Source organism: Suricata suricatta, chromosome 14, assembly GCF_006229205.1.
Source record: "Suricata suricatta isolate VVHF042 chromosome 14, meerkat_22Aug2017_6uvM2_HiC, whole genome shotgun sequence".
NCBI lineage: Eukaryota > Metazoa > Chordata > Mammalia > Carnivora > Herpestidae > Suricata > Suricata suricatta.
The window spans coordinates 1,041,935-1,064,173 of record NC_043713.1 but is presented as its reverse complement, the minus strand read 5'-3'; the positions used below and the strand labels follow the sequence as shown (position 1 = coordinate 1,064,173).

The following is a 22,239-nucleotide window of genomic DNA, read 5'->3' as shown; positions in this document are numbered from 1 at the left end:
GAAAGCAGGGCGGGCTCTGCCTCTGACCGCTTCCGTCCCCCGGCGCGGCGCGGACACTGGACGTTAATTAGCACTTCACCTGCTGCTGTCCTCCTTTCTCTACAGATACTTCCTCTGGGGCCTGACAGCCTTTTCCTGTCCTTTAATGTCCGACGAGTAATTGGACCCCTGGCCTCCCGCACCTGCAGGAGCCCGGGAGGACCTGCTCGCGGGAGGAGCCGGGCGTTAAACGGCACGCACTGCGCCTGCCGCACCGACCTCCCAGCAGGAAAAGCGAATCTGAGCTAGCTTAACATCATTTTGAATAAAAGGGATAATATATGGCAAGATATAAAAATTAATTTTGCACACGGTGTGTTTTTAAGGAAGCAAAGCGAGGCCTTTCCGCTTTGGAGCTGGAATCGTAGTAGTGCAAGCAGTGACAGGACATTAAAACCGAAACACTGGGGGGCGCCTGGGGGCTGGGTCGGTTAAGCGACCGGCTTCAGCTCAGGTCATGATCTCACAGTTCGTGGGTTCGAGCCCAATGTCAGGCTCTGTGCTGACAGCTCAGAGCCTGGAGCCTGCTTCAGATTCTGTGTCTCCCTCTCTCTCTGACACTCCCCTGCCCACACTGTCTCTGTCTCTCAAAAAAGAAAAAGAATTTAAAATAAAAAACTGTAACACTGATTAAGTGCTTACTGTGTACCGGGCACGGCCGTCCACACCCGTGTGAGGCTTGTGGAAACGTGCTGGGCGGCCCGCTGGCCAGGACACCAGCAGAGCCTCTGCCGTATGGGGGCACGACACGTAAGTGTGGCAGAAGTTGAGAACTGTCCAGAAGCACTTTAACCGCCTAACTGTCGTGCAAGACAGCGTCGCCTCCGCCCTGGCCGCGAGCACCCCGGGGGTGTGCCGGGATCGCACGGGGGCTGCGGGAGCGCGCCCACACGGGGCTCCAGGACCTTCTGCCACGCCGCGGGAGGTTAGGGCCCTCTGTGCACACTCGGGGGGGGGGGGAGTGCGGGCGGAGAGGAGGAAGAGAGAAAGAAGGCGGCTGTTCTAACATTGGAGTCCTGGCCCACGGTCTCCACCGCGTGGAGCCGCACACGAAGCCAATGGAGGGGTTGCCCGTCCTTCCCCCGGCGGCCGGTTCGGATGCTACACTGAAGTAGAAGCACCGCGCACCTTCCCGCGGCCGCGGGCGGCACCCTCGGGACCTGGGGACGCGCACACGCCCGGCTCCAGGGGTGCCCCCGCTCGCTGACGTCACCTCCTGTTTCAGCTCCGAAGCCGCCAGGGGGAGTCGTCTCCGTGCCTTCCGGGTTCGGGGACACTCGCGGTCCCCTGTCTCCGGAGAAGGCGGACAGTGAGGCTCGGCGCACAGTGCTCCTCTGTCCGGCTATGGGGACGCCGCACGGAGGGCCGTCGGGCCGGGCGTTCCCGACCTTCCCCCGAACTCGTTCTGCTGAGAAGTGAGTCCACGTTTATACAAACGTGCGGGAGGGAAATGCTTTTTTAGCGGAAAGGCCGCGGAGTATGAACGACGACCCTACGTTCCCTTCTCAGCGGCCACGTGTCCGCGCGCCGGACGTGCTGGGCGCTCCTCCACAGGACCGGGTGGGAGGCGGCGTAGACACCAGCGCAGGGCAGGAGGGAGGGTTCGCTGAGCCGCGGCTACACACACACACACACACACACACACACACACACACGACAGCGGCGGGCCGGGCCACAGCCCCCCTGCCCCGTGGAGGCCTCTCTGTCCGCAAGAGGAGAAAGAAGGAAGGATTCGGCGCCTCAGACTGGAGGCGGACAGCGGGAGAGGCCCCCCCTCTCGGTTCTGGAGCCTGGGACTCGGAAATCGGCTGGGGCTCGGCCAGAGCACCCCTCCGCCTCCGCCAGCCCCTGTGTGTCCACGCTCCCCTCTGCTAGGGGACGCGGCCATCAGATTAGGGCCAACCCCATGGATAGACACTTTCATCACAGATCCTTAAATCTGCAGAGACCTTATTTCCAAACAAGGTCATAGTCTTAAGTCCCACGTGGACATGGATTTCGGGGGACCGTGTTCAGCCCAGCACAGCTCCCGGAGCCACACCTGAGCTCCCGGGTCCTCCCTGCCTCCGCGGAGCACCTGAACAAAGGGAGGCTTCCTACAGTTCTTGACTCCACTGGGTTCTGGGAACAGGGCTAAATGCTTTTGATTTTTATTTCATCTAATCCTCGTGATAACCCCAAAAGGAGACACAATTACTCCCATTTTGCAGAGCAGAAAAGGGAGATTTAGAGAAATCAAGTCGCTAGTAAGTAGCAGACGGGGCTTCCCCGGCCCTCACCCCTGCCTGGCGCAGCCCCCTTGGAAGGGAAATTCAGATCACCAGGGTGGAGCAGGCCGGAGGCCGGGCACCCCAGCCCCGGGGCGGCCCTCCCAGCAGCCTGTGGGGAGCCACCACTGTCCGATATGACTAATGAATCTCACAATCAAAAGCTAAAGTGAGTTAGCTGTAGCAGATGTTTTTACTCTGGGAACTACCAGACCTTTCTGGCCGCTCACTTATCCTTCAAGGGGATAAAACTCACCCTTCCATTATGTGTTGTCGCTGGAGCATTGCACAACTTTATCAAACTTTTTATTCTGGAAACTGAATTAATTTTCTGCAAGGGGGTTTTGTGCGGGTCTTTAATCACATTTACTGGGGAACATGTGTGCTGTGGGGCTGGAGAGCCGATTACCGGCTCCAGAAAGGCCACTTTCAAAAGGAGATTGCCCTCGCTCCCGAGGCCTCCATCTGAAGGTCCCTGGGTTTTGTGAAGAGGAAAAAATTAATTACTATTTTAATAACGAAGCCAAGCCTGCTGAAAATCCTCTTAGAGAGTAGCCGGATGACGTACTGGCTCGCAGGGGGGATATTGAAACCCGGCCACACAGCCTGCCCCCCACCCTTCTATTCATCCTCTGTAAGACGGTCCCGGCTGCGGGGTCGCGCATCAGGGAATTACAAATATAATAATAACACTGTTTTTTCTCGGGAAGGGGAAAAGTTGGGTCCTGGGGCAGCAGGCGGGTGGGAATTCATGTCCGCCCCCGGGGCCATGTGAGCCCTCTGCGCAGCCCGGGACAGGAGCACGCGGGCAACCTCCTACCCGAGTGCCCGGCTACGGGGTGCGGGGTGGGGCGCCGGGACCCCGAGTCTGAGCCCGTCTTCTTCCAGGGCTCAGCAGGACCCCGGGGTCTGCCCAGTCCCCCATCCACCCGATGTGCCTCGTCTGGCTTCCGGAAGGCTGAGCTTGTCTTCTGTTTGTTTGCGTGTTTGCCTCATTTTATTTCTCCTGCAAAGTACAAGTCTTGCACCAAAATGTGAACGTGGGGGTGTTTGGTTATCTACCCCCAGGCCTCCACGCTCTGGCTTTCATCGGGTCACATCAGCAGAGGGACAGGGTCTCGGTCGAGCTGGGGGTGACCCTCAGACCTGCAGGTGAGTTCCCACATGAACCCCTCGCCGATTCCGGCGCTGCTGCTCACTTTGCCCTGCTCTTGGCGTCCCTGCACACGCCGTCCTTCTCCCCCACATCCGCACCTCACGGGGGCTCCACCGCCTCCTGCCATGGCCACACGCAGCGCCACGCCACCCGACCCCAGGACCAGCCAGCACTCACATGCAGGGCCAGCCAAGCCACGGGCCTTGAGTAACACAGAAAATCGTGTGCAGGACACGCGGAAGGCAGGGTCCAGCCGAGTCCTGCTTTTACAACAGAGCTGTTCTGTTTAAGAGAGAAATACTGAAAATGGCCCAAGAAAGAGACAGTGTGAGTGTGTACGCATGTGTCTCTGGGGTATGAGTGTGTCCGTGGGGGTTTCTGTGTGTATGTGTGTCTATGTGAGTGTGTGTGTGTGTGTGTGTCCGTGCATCCTGTTTGTGTGAGGGGTGAGGGGGTGGCGGGGGTCCTGCATCACATCAACATGCTCCTGAACACAAAGCATCCCACTTGGACGAGCCTCGAACATCAAGACCCACAGTGAACCACTACAGCAGGTCACAGGGCACAGGAGACACGTGTGCAGGGCAGACTTGTGTGCACGGGAGACTCGTGTGCACGGGAGACCCGTCTGGCATGAGAGACCGGTGTGCACAGACAGGCCTGTGTGCATGTGAGACTTGTATGCAGGGACAGACCTCTGTGCATGAGAGAACTGTGTGCACAGGAGACCTGTGTGCATGGCCAGACCTGTGTGCACAGACAGACCTGTGTGCAGGGACAAACCTGTGTGCACAGATAGACCAAGTATGCAGGGCAGACCAGTGTACAGGGACAGACCTGTGTGCTCGGGAGACCCGTGTGCAGGAACAGACCTGTGTGCACGGGAGACCTGTGTGCACAGGAGACCCGTGTGCATGGACAGACCTGTGTGCACCAGAGACCGTGTTCACGGCAGACCCCGGTGCAGGGCAGGCCCACACACACTGGGAGGCTGGCAGTGCAGTTATGAAAGCAAAAAGAAGCACCACAGTCCTGCCCGGCTCCTCTCCTTGGGTCCCTAGCAGCCTGTTATGTAAATCCAGGCAGCTCAGTAGTTTCTCAGTGACGAGGAATCAGTGAATCCACTGGGCCCATGGTAACAAGCATGGAGAGACCACACACTCACCTGTGGGTCACCTGCACATATCCCCGTGCCGCCTCTCCGAGTAACCCTTGGGGTCAACATCGGACCTCCTTACACAAAGGCTGGGCATCAGAAGGGGGTCACATAAGCACAGGCCTACGGAGATGAATGGCAGAGGCTGGCTGAGACCCCAGCAGCCTGGGTCCAGTGTCCACGTTCTGTCCAGCCTCAGCCCGCCGTGGCCCCCACACTGGAGGCTGCTACCTTTCCGTGCAGCCTAGGAACCAAGAATGATTTCTAAATAGTTGAAAAAAGGCACAGAATTATCCTTCACTACATGTGAAAACGACGTGAGATTGAGAATCCATTGCTGAGCATCCAGCTTGACCGGCAGCTCGGGCAGCACAGCGCCGAGCCGAGTTGTCGGGACGGGCACTGTCGGACCCACAGACCGCGCACGGGCCGGTGCCTCCTCCACACCGCTACCCTGTGCTTCCCAAACACCACCAAGATTTGGAATCAGACGCCTGCGCTCATTCTCCAAACGTCAGTTAAAGCCTCTAGTCCTGAGACCCAGACGCTGAGCCGTCCGGCGAGACTGGCCTGCAGGTAACGGAGCAGGCGGCCGCCGGGCAGCTCCTCCCGTCGGGCCCGGGAGCCGTTCCCCTCCCGCCACCGCAGACTTCCTCAGAGCCGACAGGAGCTCTGTGACACGGCTGAACGGAAAAAAATGTATCCGATAACAAATGGGGAAGTTTTATTAGCTGTTTATAACCTGTATTTTTTTCTAAATTGCTAGAGTTAGCATAAAAGAGACGTGTCATAGTGATGTGAAGTCTCCCAGTTAGGATTATGAATTCTGTGACAGCACAATTGCCTTGATATCAATATGTTTTTTCATGAATTGCAAAGAAAAGCAGGTGTATAAAAATAAAACTCACATAAAATATAAATTATCATCATGCGAGTTAATTCTATACCCTCAGGACACAATAGCTCACGCACTTTATATTTGCAAAAATGTTTGTGAGTTACTTTTTCAGATTTATTTATTTATTTCTATTTATTTAACATCCCTCACCCTCGTGGAGAGCCCCGTGCAGTAGACATCTGATTTCCACATCGCACCTGGGGGACAATGGTGACGAAACGTCCCCGCGTTACCCTTGAGACCCCAGACCCACAACGCCGGAGGCAGGGCTTAGGCCAGGGGCCGCAGGGGGGAAACAGAGCTGGCGCCCCGGCAGTGACACGACGACACGAGGAGGCAGGGGAGGGGCCCAGGGTGCCTGCGGGCTCTGGGGACTGGCGTCGGGAGGGAGGGCTGGGCACCAGCTAGGGTGCCATTTGCTCCCCTCACACAGATGTCTTACTGTGCCAAACAGGACACCGTCCCTTCCATGTCTGAGACCCTTGTCCATGTTGTCTCATGGAAAAGAGCAGTGTGCAAACCCTCAGTGAGCAAATCTCCGTCTATCTTATTCCAAAACCGGCTCCTGAGTCGCCCCCACCCCCACCCCGTGGGTCCAGAAAGCTCCAGGCTCTGGGCCTGAACCTCCCGCCTGCTCGCACCCCATCGCCGTCACTGAGGCGCGAGTCAGGGCACAGCTCTGAGCCACCGGCCTGGGGAGGCGCAGGGGCCACACTGGGAGCAGCGAGCCTCCCACAGAGGCCCTCCCCAAGCAACGTCCAGGTGACCGCCAGAGGTCCCCAGCCTGTGCCCACCGACGCCACCCGTCTCCCTCTCCTCGTACCCACGGGACACACTGACCTTGGGGCTGCAGGAGTGCGCTCACAGAAGGAAGAGCGCCTCTCCTGCTCCCAGAAGGGTCTGTCCCACTGCGAATTGAGCCCCTGACCATGGTTATACCCACGGCCGTCTCTCCGGCCACCTCACCACATGGTTCTGGTCCAAGGCAGCCGCTGGATTCCCGGAGCGGGAAACTGTGGCCCTGGAAGAAATATTACAGAGGAAACAGGGCCCACACAGCTGCCGCCCCACGACTGATTCTCACAAGTGCTGTATTTGCCCTTTAAGAAAACGTTCACACCAGCACTAGGCGGCATTTACAACCCAGACCGACACGAACCCTCTTCAATCTTACCAATCTGTTTCCCTCCTTCTTGGACACAGCCTCTCACTGGAACCCTGTGAACCGGGTTTTGCTTATGGAGCATGGATGAACTGACTCTAAGAGTCTGGGTGAACTTCACGCTCTTGTGGTCACCACGGGCCCCACGGAAAGGACGGAGTGGGGCTCTGATCCCCAGAACTAAAGATGCAGCCCCCAGATGGAGGGGCCCGGCACCTGCACCAGCACCTGCCCTTGTCCCTGCGCCTGCACCCACACCCACATCCGAACCCACCGCTGCACCCGCACCTGCGCCTATTCCCGCACCTGCATCTATACCCGCACCTGCATCTGCACCTGCACTCACATCCGCACCCATACCCACACCTCTACCCACACGAGTACTTGAACCTGCACCTGCACCCATGCCTGCACCTGCACCTGCACCCACGCCTGCACCCATGCCTGCCCCTGCACCCGCATCCGCACCTGCACCCACGCCTGCCCCTGCACCCGCACCCACACCTGCACTTATATCCACACCACACCCACGCCCACACTGGTCCCTGCACTCGCACCGGCACCCAGGCCTGCACTGGCACCCAGGCCCGCACCAGCCCCCAGGCCCGCACTGGCACCGGCACCCAGGCCCGCACCCGCACCCGCACCCGCACCCAGGGAGGACAGTGAGGCTCTTGCCCAACAGTCGCTGACATCAGGTGTCCTGACCGACACACGACACGTACTTTGCATCACACCCCCATTACTAAAACAGTTTTGTGTGTTTTCCAAAAATCTAATTTACTTCCTCTTTCTGTTTCCATTTTCAAACCAAGAGAGCAAACATGTATTCGGTCACCCCAGCTATTTTGCTCCCAAAGGGCACAGAATCTATATTGTTGACCAAAGAAGTAAAGTTATATTATAATATGACTGATGCTTTTTTAAGTTTATTTATTTATTTAGAGAGAAACAGATACAGGGGGGTAAAGGCACACACAGAGAGAAAGAGAGAGAGAGAATCCCAAGCAGGCTCCGTGCTGTCAGCAGAGCCTGAGGCAGGGCTTGAACTCATGAAACCACGCGATTATAACCTGAGCCTGAAACCAAGAGCCTAACCAACTGAGCCTCCAGGTGCCCCTGATACTTTCTGAAATGGATTTTCCCTGATGATTTCAGCTTGAACGGTGGGTCCGGAAACAGCCGCATACCGGAAAGCCTTCCCTTCCCCGCCCCCCTGCATAACACTGACCACGGCCGCTCCGCCTGCCTGCCGTGCACGAGCAGGCCTTAGAGACGGAAGTGCATTCTGTGTGCCCCTTAGCATCCAGCGCCGCTCTGCTGACACCCGATAAATATTTAATTAGTCCATACAATATCAATTCTGCCCGCACACAGCCTTCGTGGTCTTTTTATTGAGAATTCATTTCTTAATTATATTGATCACTCATATCATGTGAACCATAATTGGCTCTTTTCTTCTGACAATACATTTTTAATGAGGCGCTTCTGACCTCTTTGTGCCCACAAAGTGCGCCTCCCAGACAGGCTGTCACATGCGCAGGGACGCTGGCTGTCCTTCTCTCCTTTAATACTGCAGAACCAGGTTTAAACTTCGAGCGGGTATTTGTCCTGACCCGCTCGGTGCCCTGCTCTCCGCTGACCGGGGATGAAGGCTCACAATGATCATGGTTCTCAGAGAAGGGGGCCGGGACCCCGCCGGCTCCTCTGTGCAGGTCCCGGCCAGAGGCAAGGGCGTGAACTGCAGGGAGAAGCCCCGCAGACACAAGCTCACCTCCTGTATCTTCCGGAACTACCTTCTCACACGTGACCATGAATGAAATGCTCCTTGGAATTCTTTTTGGGTCCTGCCCTGCTGGAGACGGGCAGGACCGTGGGTATCGGGATTGCCGTCGTGACCCTGTGTGCCCGCACGGCCTGTCCACACACACACACACACACACACACACACACACACACACTCCTAGGCCTATGTGCCCAGCTCACAGCGGCTCAGCCCCTGAGCACACTGTCCACCTTCCCTAAAACTCGGCCGGGACAGGTGTGTCTGGGGCAGGTTCCCTGTGGGGCAGGCGCGGCCGCAGGGGCTCCCCAGCTGCCGGGACGTGGGGCCTCCGAGCGGCTCTCCGGCTCAGACGGGGACCTTCCACCCGAACGACCAGCTCCTCAGCAATGACTGACTGCCACGGCACAGGAGAGACCACGGAGTCACGTGTGCCCTGCGCCCTCCTCCCCTCGGAGCCAGGCCCCCATCCGCTCATTCCACCTGCCCAAGCGTTTCCCCCTCCCCCCACCTGAGAACACGCCCTCCACGAGTCACCGGAAGGGGGTGGTCTCCTTCCTGAGGCTGGAAGCAGGCTGGGCAGGGGTCCCGGACAGCCAGGAGGACCTGTCCCCGCGGGCGCGGCTGGGGATGGAGGCTAACAGGACGCACCTGCTGGCCGTATCTCTGCACTTGAGCAGCACAGGCAAGTTGCCTTGACAGAGGCCATGGCGGCGTGGAAACAATGAAGAGAGAAAATGACATGCTCTACAGTTTGCATCCAAGTGGGACTCAGAGTCGCGTCCCTCTGCTTTGCAGCAGGAGAGCCACACGTGCGTCTGGAGGTCACTCCCGGGACACCTGGGCTGGGACTCGTCAGCCTGCCTGGCAGTGGCCATGGGCAGAGTGGCCCTCCGGGGCCCTGCAGCGTGGGCCCCACCTGCCGGGACTCCTAAGCCAGCAGGCAGGACTCCACTCCCAGCCGCAGGGCGGGCACCGAGCCCCCGGAGGGACCGGCCCGGAGGACCAGGGGCCCCTCCACCTGGGAAAGTCAGCGTTCCGCCCCAAGTGCGGCACACACAGACTCGGGGTGCAGTTTGCCGTCTTCAGTTGCACGACGACAGGCACCGTCTGAAGGCTAATAGGGGCTCTGACCCAGCATCAGGCTCGGGCTGAGACCGCGGGACCCAGGGAGCAGCTGCCGCTGCAGCCCGGTGTGAGGCCTGGGACCGCGACGCCGGCGCCCCGGATGGAGTCCCGGATGGAGCCCCGGATGGAGCCAAGCAAGGACGGCGCCCCTGGATCAAGCCCCGGATGGAGCCGGGATGGAGCCGAGTGTCGGCGCCCCTGGATCAAGCCCCGGATGGAGCCCCGGATGGAGCCGAGTGTCGGCGCCCCTGGATCAAGCCCCGGATGGAGCCCGGATGGAGCCGAGTGTCGGCGCCCCTGGATCAAGCCCCGGATGGAGCCCGGATGGAGCCCCGGTTGGAGCCGAGCAAGGACGGCGCCCCTGGATCAAGCCCCGGATGGAGCCCGGATGGAGCCGAGCGTCAGCGCCGCCCTAGGATGGAGCTGGTGGCCAGCCAGCAAGGACGGCAGGGACGCAGCAAGACCCCCGGCTGCACTTGAAAGACACAGTCTGATTCCTGCGAGCTATTAATTCCGTAAAAGGAACCCCCGCCCTCTGTATAGAAGTCTTGGGACAGAAGTTTGAGTGGCAATTAACCGATTCCGTCGGTAAGACTGTTCTCACATTTCACTAAGACGCCGTCGGGTCGTCCTGGCCGCCGGTGTCCCGCCGCAGCCCTTCTGAGGAGAAAACGCGTCTCTCTCTGCGCAGGGACCTGGAGGGCGCAGGGCGGCCGGAGTCCGCGCGTCGGGCCCGCAGCACACGGGCCTCCGACGCTCGCGGCCGCCGCCCCTCACAACCTGGCGCCATCGCTGCCGCCGTGTGAACACACACGCGTGGACACCGGCGTGTGCGCTGCACCGACCCGGCCCGTAGCTGTGGGAGTGACGTGTGAAGGGGACAGGATTCTTCTCTCCTTTCCCAGACACCTGAAGAGCACGACACCACCTCTGACCACACGGGGTGCTCCCGGCTCACAGGCCCGGGGAACACGCGGGGACGATGCTGCACAGGGTTTCCCGTGGAGCCTCCCAAGGGCCCTGTCTTATGGCGAGAGGCCACACGCGGGATTCAGGTCTGCTGTCCCAGCAGGAGGGGGCGTTGGGGGCCTTGCAGGGGCCACACCACTTGCCCAAGCCCCTCGGCTCACCCCTGAGTGGCCTGGACTCAAACCTGGGTCTGCCCCCCCCACAAGCCTTTGGCCACTAAGGAAAGTGGCATCTGGACGTTGCCATCGGCAGGACCGAGAGAGGGCGCAGAGCCGAGTCCCCCAAGTTCACAGGAACCCGCGGTCACATCTTCACTCGCTCCTTCAACATCAACAAGCAGGAGACAGGCTTTCTTCCAAGCTCACCTGGGATTAACGGTGCGAGCCCAGGTCCGCGGCACAGCGAAGAGAGTCCCGTCTGCGTCTGCTGAAACGCCGGACGCGTCAGTACAGAAAATCCAGCACGAAAGGTGCTGGGATCCAGCCGCCCCGCAGGCCCGGAGCGGGTGGGGACCTCTGAGTCTTACTGGAAACACGGGCCAGGGAAAGGGCGCGTGGGCTGCGGCTCTGCCCTGGCCTCCACGCTGACAGGGGTACTCAGCAGCCAGCACCTGGGAAGGCGGCGGCGGGTGCTGCCCCCGGAAGCAAGGCCCGGCGATCCGCGAGCCGGCTGCCACGAAGCGGCTCTCAAAGTGGCACGCCAGAGGGGCGGGCGGCTGGTTTTCAGCCAATGGAGGCCACACAGGAAGTGTGCTTGGAGGACCTTGCCCTGACCACCCTGCACACTCCATCACCGCGGATCGCACCTCTAGGAACTAAGCTATAAAGTCCAGCTGCAAACACACAAGGGCAACTTCTGGAAAGAATCTGCTCCTTGAGCACAGACGGGCTGGGACGTTGCTGACAGCATCCGCTGCCCAAGAGCCGGCACACAGTAGGCGCTCAGCCGGTAGGTGAAATGAGTAACTGTCAGACAAGGAGACGGCAATGTCTTTGTTCAAAAGGGTCGTGTGCACGTGCCGCTGGAGACCTCTTCAGCCGAGGTACCTCCAAGCGAGGAATCCACGCATTTCTCCACTTACACGACCCGTGTGTGAGGCCCGGGCTGGGTGTTTGGGGGCGCAGAGGAGGATGCAGGCCCGGCTGCTCCTCACAGAGCCCCCCACGCACCTGAGAACCGTGTCTGTGAGGGTCGTGGTCACTGACAAACCGGAGAAACTAAACGTGGAGCGCGGACGGAGGAAGGCTCCACATGTGTTCATTCACCTTCTGTTTGAGGTTCAGTCTCCTGAGCAAGTGCTCTTTGCGGAGGCATTACAACCACGACTTGAGCCAATTTCAAGGACCTCAACACCTGCTGAGGGGCGAAGGTGCTGCGAACAGGGGTATAAAACAAAAATACTGAGAAGGAAAAAACTGGCTAGCTTTTCCATCATGATCAAACTCTAGACCAAAAAAAGTATTCTTTAATACAATTTTCTTTACTCATGTAGGATTTTCACCACTAAAAGTATAATAAACATGGAGAAAGAAAAAAGGTAACCATTAAAACGATTTTAGAAGAACAGTAGACATGACGATGTGATTGTCGAGAACTGTCTGATGAGCCACATCAACAAGAAAACGAGTCTGTTCGTCCCCTGGGCCCGTGCACTGCCCAGCTGCCCGGGCATCCCTGTGTACAATGAGCTGTTCTGAACAAGGTCACTTATTATCATTTTTAATCTTTCATTTAGCTTTTAAAACCATGAGTCGGGCATTTCCCTCCCCGCCGTGCACAGAGAAAACCTGTGGGGACGGGTCCCTGCGCCGCCTCCCAGACATGTTCCAGGGAAGGGCCAGCAACTACGCGTGAGTCCTGGAGTCTCTTGTACCTTGATTCCGACACCAGCTCCTCACTGGGTGAGCTGATGGGCGTTTCGCACACCCGTGGCCGGTCTGACAGACCTGTATTAGAAACGTTCTCTGCCGCTCGCACCACTATGCCCCCAGAGTTGCACACGCTGAGTCGGTGGGCACTGCACACTGCTCCTGAGAATCAGGATCAGACCCCTCTGGTCCCTACACTGTAACCCAGCAGCCAACAGTCACCTCAGCACAGTGCGTTTCCGTCCGAGGACGCCGCATCTCACCTTACTGCTGCGGTGCCCACCGCACCGCGGGCCGGGATGGGGCTCCTCGGCACCACACTTGGGGACTGTCTTACGTGGTGAATCCCCAACAAAATGACAGAAGTATGAGGAATGCGCACTGAAGACACCGTGAAACGGGCCTGCGCTCACAGGACGCTGAAGAAGGCAGAGCGTCAACTTACTCCACGTCCACTGGGAACACGTGAGACAACCACGTTTGTGCATGTCCACAGTTGACCACAGGAGTCCCGTGAGTGTGGACTTGGGTCACCAACTGAGCAAATGAGTTCTCACACAGAGACTCCACAAATGATGAGGGTCAGCGGTCTATGCTGTGTGTGTCCAAAAAAACCCATATTTGTGTATAATGTATACACATGCGTGTACATATATACAAGTGTGTGTGTGTATATATGCATGTGTGTATATACATATCACATACGAGCAGTGTGTATATAGGTGTATATGTATACAGGCATGTGTGTGACATGTCTACATGACTGCAAATACACGTAAACACGTGTGTATTATGAGTGTGAGTGTGTGTATGTGCAGGTATATGAGTGTGTACATGTGTGTTGCATGTGTACTGAGCATGTACATGTGTGAGTGATGTGTACACGTGCATGTGTTGCATGTGTGCTGAGTGTGTACATGTAAGTGTGTGTACGTGTGTGCTGTGTGTGTACTGAGTGTGTACGTGTGTGAGTGCATGTGTACATGTGCGTGTGTTGCATGTGTACTGAGTGTGTACGTGTGTGTGCTGTGTGTGTGCTGAGTGTGTACATGTGTGTGTGTGCTGCGTGTGTACTGAGTGTGTACGTGTGAGTGCATGTGTACATGTGCGTGTGCTGCATGTGTACTGTGTGTGTGCACGTGTGTGTACATACCTGTAACCGCATGGCACAGGGCTGCTCCGGGACTCACAGGAGACCGTCCATCCAAGCGCCTGGCACCGCCATCAGGAACCACATGCTGCTGTATTTTGGCACTTTCATCACCACTGCCATCGCCATCGCTCCCTACACGTAGCCTCCTTTAGACCACGCCGGAAGTCCAAGGCGCATCTCCAAGCGCAAAGATGTTCACAGAGAAAAGCCCCCAAAGTGCCCTCAGACCAGCAGGGAAGCCTGCCGTGGCCCCCGGACGCCCGTGTCGGGTGCTGTCCACCCCTGGCCTAAAAGGGCGTTTACCCCTTTGACACTCAACCGTGCCTGCCTCTTCATGGAAGGGAGGGGGTCTGAAAGGACAAGAGCAAACCCTTCCAGCAAAGGGAGGAGCGTCGCCACTCTTCCTCGGACCCGCGCCATCCCGTCCACGTCCTGCCTGAGGCCTGGCGACAGGCGGCGCTCCACACTGTCTGACACAGAGCAGCCAGCACCACCTCCACAGGGGACAGGGTGAACCATCTGGGAGCCACGTGTACAGAGAAGGTGGCTGAGCCCCACCCCAGGCTTCCCGAACCCTGATCCCTGCCGGGGGAGGGGAGGGAGACTCATTTTTAACATGTTTCTCACATTGCTCCTAAGATCCTCAGATAGAAGCACCTCTGAACTAAAGGGTACAAACAAATCAAGCTATTCCCCAGTGCGAGGATCGTTAGAGATGGTTTCCTTCAAGGGGTGTCTGACACTTCCCTGGGCCAGAAGTTTCAAACCCAATGTCCTCCTCCGGGAAGATAAGTGATTGCCGAGCTAATTTGTCCCCAGAGCGCCGCCTCGCTCCCACACCACGGACAGCCAGCACCATCACAGCACCCTTGAAGGAAGCCGACTCAATCACCTCAAAGGCTGGTCCGCACTGAGCACCGTGGCTCTGGGGGCCACTTGCAGAGCTTCCCAGATCGGCAAGTGATGCTAAACCAGAACCTTAATATGAAGATTATTACAAGACAAATTATCTAAAATTTATAGATTTATAGTATAGCATGTCTATCCAAGTTGAGAGCATCTTGTGTCCAAAATTAGAGTCCCATGAAAAGTGTAAGTGAGTAACAGAGTAACCTTTCCACTTTCTTACGTGTTTACTAGCGCTCAGAGAATTCCATGTGCCTTCAGCCATTGATATACTAGGAAACCACCAGAAGTTCACCTGAGCCCGCCTTGTCTGCCGAATCATAGTTCCAGGATCCAGGACCTGGTGAGGTTCCGGTGGTGCGGCTGAGTTGGGAGACGTGTCCACATTCTGCTCGAATTACAGGTCGTGTGGACTTCCCAGAGGAATGTCTGCTCTCCCTGTTTACCCTACAAAAAGCCTCACGCAGGGTTTTGCACATAGTAGGTGCTCAAGACATGTTTCTTGACTTTAAATGATAGGATTCACATCTTAACTCACTTGGTAATTGTCTACTGAGGACCTACTATGCACCAATCACTTTTTGCTGACCCCTGGGGACAGTCTGATCACTTTCTCCCTACATTAAAACTCTTGAACCTCTGATTCCAACAAATCCAGTTAGTCCTAAATAATTGTTCCTTAAAGAAGCCCCCACTCTGTTTCCCGAGACCCCTGGGCACCTACAGGGCTGCTCAAAGCTGGTCACGCGCTGTGTTTCTCTTCCCACTAGACTGTGCGCTCTGTAGGGACGAAGGCTCTTCCTGGGCCTCACAACGCACCGCTCTCTTGGGTCGGGGCCCACACACCCAGGGGGACCATTCTTGCATCACTGAGCCTTGCCTCCAGGAAATCCCTCAGCATACATTTTCTTGCTGAAAGTTAAGTAAAATATTTCCTGTTTTACTGAAGAGGGATGGTTGTAAAACTGTTCTCTATAATTTATGAATGATTATCACTTTATCATTAGTTAGCTTTCTCTTCTCCAGGGTGAATAATCCCAGTTACTTATTTGTATTGATCAGACATATGCATAGCTCAGACCTTTACCTCCTAAATGTTGTCTTCATCCGACTATCGGAGGGGTCAAAGAAATGAGCAAAAGGTCAAAAACCTGACAATCACTGAGCAGGTCAGAATCCAGCGCTAGCTGTTACCCCGGCTTTCCCGGGGCTGCAGGCGAGACCGGCCCCACCAGGACGCCTTCTGACGCTGTTACACTCCGTCTGGAGCAGCCCGGTCGGACGTGTGCTGGGCCTCCTGTGGTCGCTGCGTACACAGCAGGCCCCTAAGGGCGACGGCGGGTCCACAGGAGGTCCCCGCACAGAACCTGGAGGTGCAGGCCAGCAGCCCAGCGTCCGGTGGCTTCGTGTTCCCTCCGGCCTCCCACCTGTGCCCCACCCCCGATCAGCTACGTCCATCCCGAAAACAGCAAGTAGTTCTCGGCTCCAGGCCCTTCCGCGGACCCGGATTTCTGAAGGTCCAGCTTGCGAGGCTATGAACCACAACAAGAACTCATTTCTACAGCTGCCAGTGGTGTTCATTGGACACCTCAGAGACATTTGCGGCAGGGAAGTGGACTTCGATCTTGACTTTAATCCAGCCCTGGAAAAAAAATTATGGTCTTGGTTTGGTTTGAAGTTCACTGAGTCTATCCCTAAAATACTTTTCCAGATGTGTATGTATTCAGCTATGCTTTTCTGTCTTGACTGTTTCTTATATTGATGGGCGACCTTTTCCTTGTCTTGGCATTTCCTCCTGAAATTTGCATAAAGTGTTTCTTTAGTTAAATACGGCTCTTTGCTCTCAACACCGGCTTGCTCGGCGAGGCCCTAGGGTGTATTTGCCTGCACAGTGGTAAGCTGGGCTCGGTGTTGGCCAACACCTCATGAGATTTTTGGTTTGACAAGGTTAGATTTTCATGTTGTTGTTTCTTTTAATTCAGTCACCAGGATGCTGATTTTGATTAAGGAACTTGCATTTTGAGCAAAGAAGCCTTCCAACCTCTGAGGAGACTGGAGAGGGAAGGATTGGAGAAACAGGCAGCAGAAAGCTCAGAATGTTTGATGGAAAATGTCAAGAAAGAAAGGAAGGGAAACCGATCAAAATTAAGGAGGAGGAAACTGTCCGAGTCTCGAGTCTGTGGCGGGTGTGTGGAGACAAACGTGTGCAGTCAGCTCTGGCTCCAGAGGCCATTTACTCAGCGATCAGACCTTGAACATGAGAATTACGCATGAGTTACATTGGGCTTCCCTGGACTTCATGCTCCATCAGGAGCATAGTGTGTCCACGCACAACCGCCGTGTGCATCCTCCGCCTCAGTCCAAAGCTCCTGTGTCTGCACCCCACTCCGTCCTGGGCCCCGGTGCGGCCCTGAGAGCCAGCAGCAGCCGGGCGGCTCCCTGGAGGCGGCTTGTTCTGAAGGGACATTCCTCGCGCGTGCGGCACCTGTGCCTGCAGGATGATGGAGGCGCCGGTGAGCAGCGCCTCCGGCATGAAGGCTCCAGCTGATGAAGCAGAAGCAAGAGGAGCGCGGGTCCGCGTCTCGGCGCTGCGGGTAAGCCGTGGGGAGACGGCCCCCTGTGGCCCCAGTGCTTCCCAGGCTCCTCCTCGGAGTAAGAACCACCTGAGTGGCCAGGGCCCCGTACCCGCTCCAAGTGTTCAACCCGTGACACTGGTGAAGGGCTCAAGGAACCTCGTGTGAACACACCGTGCTGGGCTCAGGGTGCCGCCTGCCCTGGACAAAACTTCAGGAAATGTCGCGCTGTGTGAGCAACTGTGCCAGGCCTGGGCACCCCAGCTGAGCCAGGCACTGGGCTCGACCCCAGTGCCGTCGGCCTGAGGTCCTCGGCAGGCGTCAAGCGCGGGACCCGGGACCTGACTTTCCAGAGGGGCCCTTCAGGCTGGCCTGCACGTAAGCCCCTCCTCCCAGAAACAGGGAGTCAGCGGGGCAGTGACCTCTCTCTGCAGACGAGGGGGGCGGCTCTGGGGACAAAGTGTTGCCCACGAGTCACAGAAGTGACCAGAGCCAGAGGGACAAGATGTGGACCCAGGTCTGCGACACCCCGAGGCGCCATCTCTCTGCAGATGGAAAGACCCGAAGCGTCAAAGCGCTGCAAGCCAACGGCCGGCATCCCGAAGCCCAAAGTGCGAGATCCGCCCAGAGTCCGTCCACCCAGGAGCCCAGTTCATCGGACGTCGGGCCGGACTTGGAGGAAGGCGGTTGCTCCAAGGTTTCCTTTAGATTCCTTTCTTCAGAATGTGCCTGGCGCAGAGGAAAGCACAGTGCGAGGTCAGCTGTGAGTGATGCTTCGGGATCGTGGACACAGCAGGGGGGGAAGGCGACAAGATTAAGGAAGGGAGCAGCCGCGCTGCGCATTGGAGCCCCGCACTGAATCGCATCCACTTAGAAGCATAGTCGGAGCCGCGGCGAAGGCCCCGGATTAATGGGGCCCCAACAACTTCAAGTTCCCCCGAGCACGTTCTGACAGCGTCTCGTAAAGTTTCTCCTCTGCAGGCCGGGTAAACGGCGCACTGTCTCTTTAACTGAGTTTATTTTTTTCTTTTCTTTTCTTTCTTCCTTTTTTTTTTTTTTAGTTTAAAGATTACATTTAATATCTATTTCCCAGCAGTGTACAAACTGACATCATCTACTCATAAAAGCGGAATGCTTTGCTTTTTTAAGCTTCAAGCTGAATAACAAATTACCACAGATGACAGCGTAAAAGAATAACAGAATGGAATCAAAAGAAACTTCATTGTCAACAGAAGCCCCCTGCTGAGGAATTTCAATTTCATATAGCTAATTATCCCTGTCAGTTGGAAGAACTGACAAAAAGCATTCTTTGTTCTCTTGTTCTGCCTCCTGCATCTCACTCTCAATTAATTCCGGCATACAAATATGACTAATTGTCTTTGCGGTGCTCCAGAGCTCTGTGTATAAATGTTCATGGACTGAAAATGATTTGGAGGGTATTCATCCCCAGATTTATGATATTCGAGCACAATAGACATGCATAATTCAGGTGACCATGTTAGCGCCCTCATGCACCCGCATCACAGAGATTAGGCAAGATTCTCTTCTCACGTCCTGTTTTCATATCTGCGTGGTGACAATAACTCACTTTGCACCTATTATAAGAGGAAGCATTTTATGTCCGCTGTGGCTCATTGAAATGTCCATGAACAAGATTATCAGCATTTAAATAACATATGGGCAGTGAAGCGACTTGGGGGGGAAACAGAAAAATATTAGGGACTTCCTAAAAGCACAACAAGATCTCTCTGTGAAGGTTAAAGGCTCGGCTGTGGCTCCGGGGTGTGGGCGCTGTCGTCTGCCGGTTTGGCTTCGGTTTTTTTCTGTTTCTCTCCTTGTTTCTTCTTTTTTTTTGCTCCACGGTCCTGATCAGTGTGGTCAAAATGCTTCTCAATTAATGTAGCTAATGCTCTCATTGTCTTCTTTCCTAAGCACAAGCACAGGATTCCCTCACTTATTTTAACTTAGCAACTTAGTTGACGCTATTTGTGGCAACATCTAAACAAAACACAAATGTGCCGCAACACGTAATAAGGAGGAGATAACGTCTGAGAGGAAAAATGCTTTTGTCACCACAAAATGAATGTTTCTGAAAACTACACGTCTCTGCGTTTTAACAAAATCATTTTTGCAATTATAATTTAAAGTTAACTCCAATCCAGAAAATGAAAGTTAGAGTCCCTTCCAAACGACGGCATCTAAATAGTCCACTAAATAAATCTATACTCCTGCGGCACACTTAACAGTTACCACGTGTGTTTCCTTGAATGCCTGATCTCACCACACATTTTATTATCTTCTGCTTTTTTGTTGTTGCAAAAAATTAAAAGATGGAGCATGCTTTGGCCACAGCCAAGCAGCCTCTTTAAAGTTCAGAGCGTGAATGCAGTCACTACCAAGTAGACATTTTTTGGAGCCTAATCATATTGTCCAGGTTACTAATAAAGGACCAATATGACATTCTAAAGGGCTTAGTATAAATTACCAAAAAAAAAAAAAAAAGTGCTTTTGAGCAGTGAAAGAGATTTATTTTCTTTGTAAACTGCTTCTCCTGAATTTTTTTTAGTGCAGGAACTTTGAAAAGTGTGCTTCTGGGGTAATTTTTGTTGAGAAAGCAGCAATTCAAGATACATGATCTTTACAGAGACAAGACTGTCAGCGGCTGCTTACCTGGTAGAAAGAGCCGGAGGCCCCCGGCTGACGGGCCCGTCTGTGACCTCGAACCCTCCCCGACTGCAGGAGGCAGCCCTGGACTCTCCCTCCGCAGCAGCCCACCTCTCTACAGTCTTCCTGGCTCCCGCGGGCCTTCGGTTCGTGCCTCACCGGGGGCTCGCGGAGGCGTGGGCGCTGCCCTCCCAGCTCAGGATTCAGGGACTGAGAATGGGAATGTTTTTAAGTGTGAGGCAGAAGGATCTCAGTAAGATTTGACTTTGGACCTTGAAGTTGTCTGCACAGGTCCCGTGACGGGACAGAGGTGGGGCCAGGTCATGTCTAGTCAGAATCTCTATCTCTAGGTCTGGGTTGCCTCAAGGAAGTAAGTGTGTGTGTGTGTGTGTGTGTGTGTGGCTTTCTACAAGATGTTTTGAGATGAAATGTGAACTACATCCCTCAACTCACTACTAACCTCAAACAGGCAATCCCCACAAAGAGACACAGTACCAGGAATCCAAGTGGACCTTGAGGACAGATGAGCTCCTGCACGGACAGCCTTCACGCGCATGAGCGAAGCCCCGGCTGTCCGGATGCAGAGTCGTTTCTGGGTGCTATTTGGGGAAGTTCTCTTCCAGTGACGACGGGATGATTCTCTTCCCAAAACAGTAAAAACCGTCATAAACATCAGTGTCGGGCCACCCGTCTCTTTGCCACAGTGACAAATATTCATGAACTTTGAGGCAACTTCTTGATACCTGGTTATAAATTACCAGAACCTTAAAACAATGCAGTGAATTAAAGCCCAATCAAGAGAAAATAGGTTTGCTTTGTTCTCAAAAGATACTTAAAGTTACCAGACTGAGTGGTAGTTTGAGAAAGAGAATAAAAGTCTAACAACAACAACAACAAAGCATCAAGAGACAAAGCAGGTTTGAGAGGGAACTCGAGAAGAGCTGGCCGAAGCCCTGTGTCCCGGGGCCTGACACAGCACCTCAGCGCCACGCCAAGGCCCACGGCCACTGGCTGCGTGTGCACACGCACAGGGTCACGCTCCGTGACTGGCCAGCGGCGCCGCTGCAGCTGGTGGTGCTGGGAACCGCCCAGGCCTCCGGCGGCCGAGAGACCAGGAGCAGAGGTGAAACTAGGAGGCCATGAAGGGGAGAGGAGGGAGAGGGGCCATCAGCATGGCACCTGCCAGGGCGGGGGGGGGGGGGCAGCGGAGGCATGTGGACAGCCAGTGCCACACGGTCCCGGGCTCAGGGCCAGGGAAACTGAAGACCTCACAGCCCAGAAGTCAGAAGGGGCCCAGCGGGAGTGGCGGAGCCGATGGTGGGGACCTTCCTTTACGCCTCCAGGATGTGGCTCGAATACCTGGACCCTCCAGGGACTTCCGTGAACGGCCACGGGTCTGCTTTCCCCGTAGCCAAAAGGACGCTAATGCTGAGGTCAGATCTTGCCAGAAATCACCGCACCCTGTTCTACAATTTTCCGTGCGCTAAAGTGGGATGACTGGAAGTTTCGTTCTCTCCTTAGGTCAAGGGCACCACTTGGCAAGATAAGCTCACGAGAACAGCGCATGACTGGAGAAACATCTCAAAGATCTGCAGGACCGAAGACCGTTTTTGCTGGAAGGAACGGAAGAGCAGGCTCCTAGGGCCGCTACCGTGTCTTACAGACGAGGAGGCGAGGACCTGGGAGGAGCGTGCCTTGCCCAGGGCGCCCAGTCGGTGCCAACCGGACTGGGCCCAAGGTCCGGGCGTCCAGCGGTGGCGCTGCGGGGACCCCGCGGGCGGCCGGCTGTCGTTTTGAGGCCCAGACGCCGCTCACGGGTTTTGCGTTGCAAAGCGGCTTCATCACTTCTGCCAAGACTTTTAAAATTTCAGGTTGTGACGGAACATTTGATTGCCGGCCACTGCAGACCGTGTTGTGTGGTGGCTGTCGGGGGGTGGGGGGCGACTGGGCGGCCCAGCGACCACACACCAAAGCCGGAGAAGGGCATTCTGCACTCGCTCTTTGGGACGTGGCCCCGGCGCAGGCCGGCCGAGGGCCTCGTGGGTACAGAGGCGCGGACGCGGCGCCTCGTTTCCGCCGCCGGAAGAAAAGACTCCTTGCAGGGAGGCGCCAACAACCCCGCTCTGGTCAGCGAGGCCGGGGTGCGGGCGGCGGCGCTCAGTCGCCCTTCTCCCCACGCGGGGCGGCCCGGGAGGGGACGGACAGGGTGGTGGCAGGGGCGGCCGAAGCGTAGCTCATTAACCGGAAGCTCCCGGATATTCTCGCGGCAAAATTAGAAGTTTGCTTTTCTTACGATTCCCAGGTGTTCACATCAAGACCACGGCCATTCTCACGCCCCGCGCACAGTCTCTCCCGTGACGACACCTCGCAAAGCGGCGGAGCTTCGTGACCAGGAGGCGAACACGGAAATGACCCAGAGCCGTTCTGTAGACCCCCGGCTCACACGACTTAGTGAGCCTGCAGTCGTGTCATATGAGCACATTCCTGGGACACCGGCACAGCTGGGACCCAGAGCCA

General features: G+C 56.1%; 1 protein-coding gene across 1 annotated transcript in view; it reads right to left on the bottom strand.

The window, feature by feature from the left end:
- Window positions 1–21,564, bottom strand: part of LOC115278317 — a 26,461-nt gene extending 4,897 nt beyond the window's left edge. The window contains exons 1-3 of the mRNA XM_029922759.1: window positions 21,446–21,564; window positions 20,695–20,851; window positions 19,729–19,932 (exon numbers count right to left, since the gene is read on the bottom strand). Of these exons, the coding sequence (XP_029778619.1) occupies window positions 19,729–19,932; window positions 20,695–20,851; window positions 21,446–21,564 (480 nt within the window). The remainder of the gene's footprint in view (window positions 1–19,728; window positions 19,933–20,694; window positions 20,852–21,445) is intronic.
- Window positions 21,565–22,239: the final 675 nt, after the last annotated feature.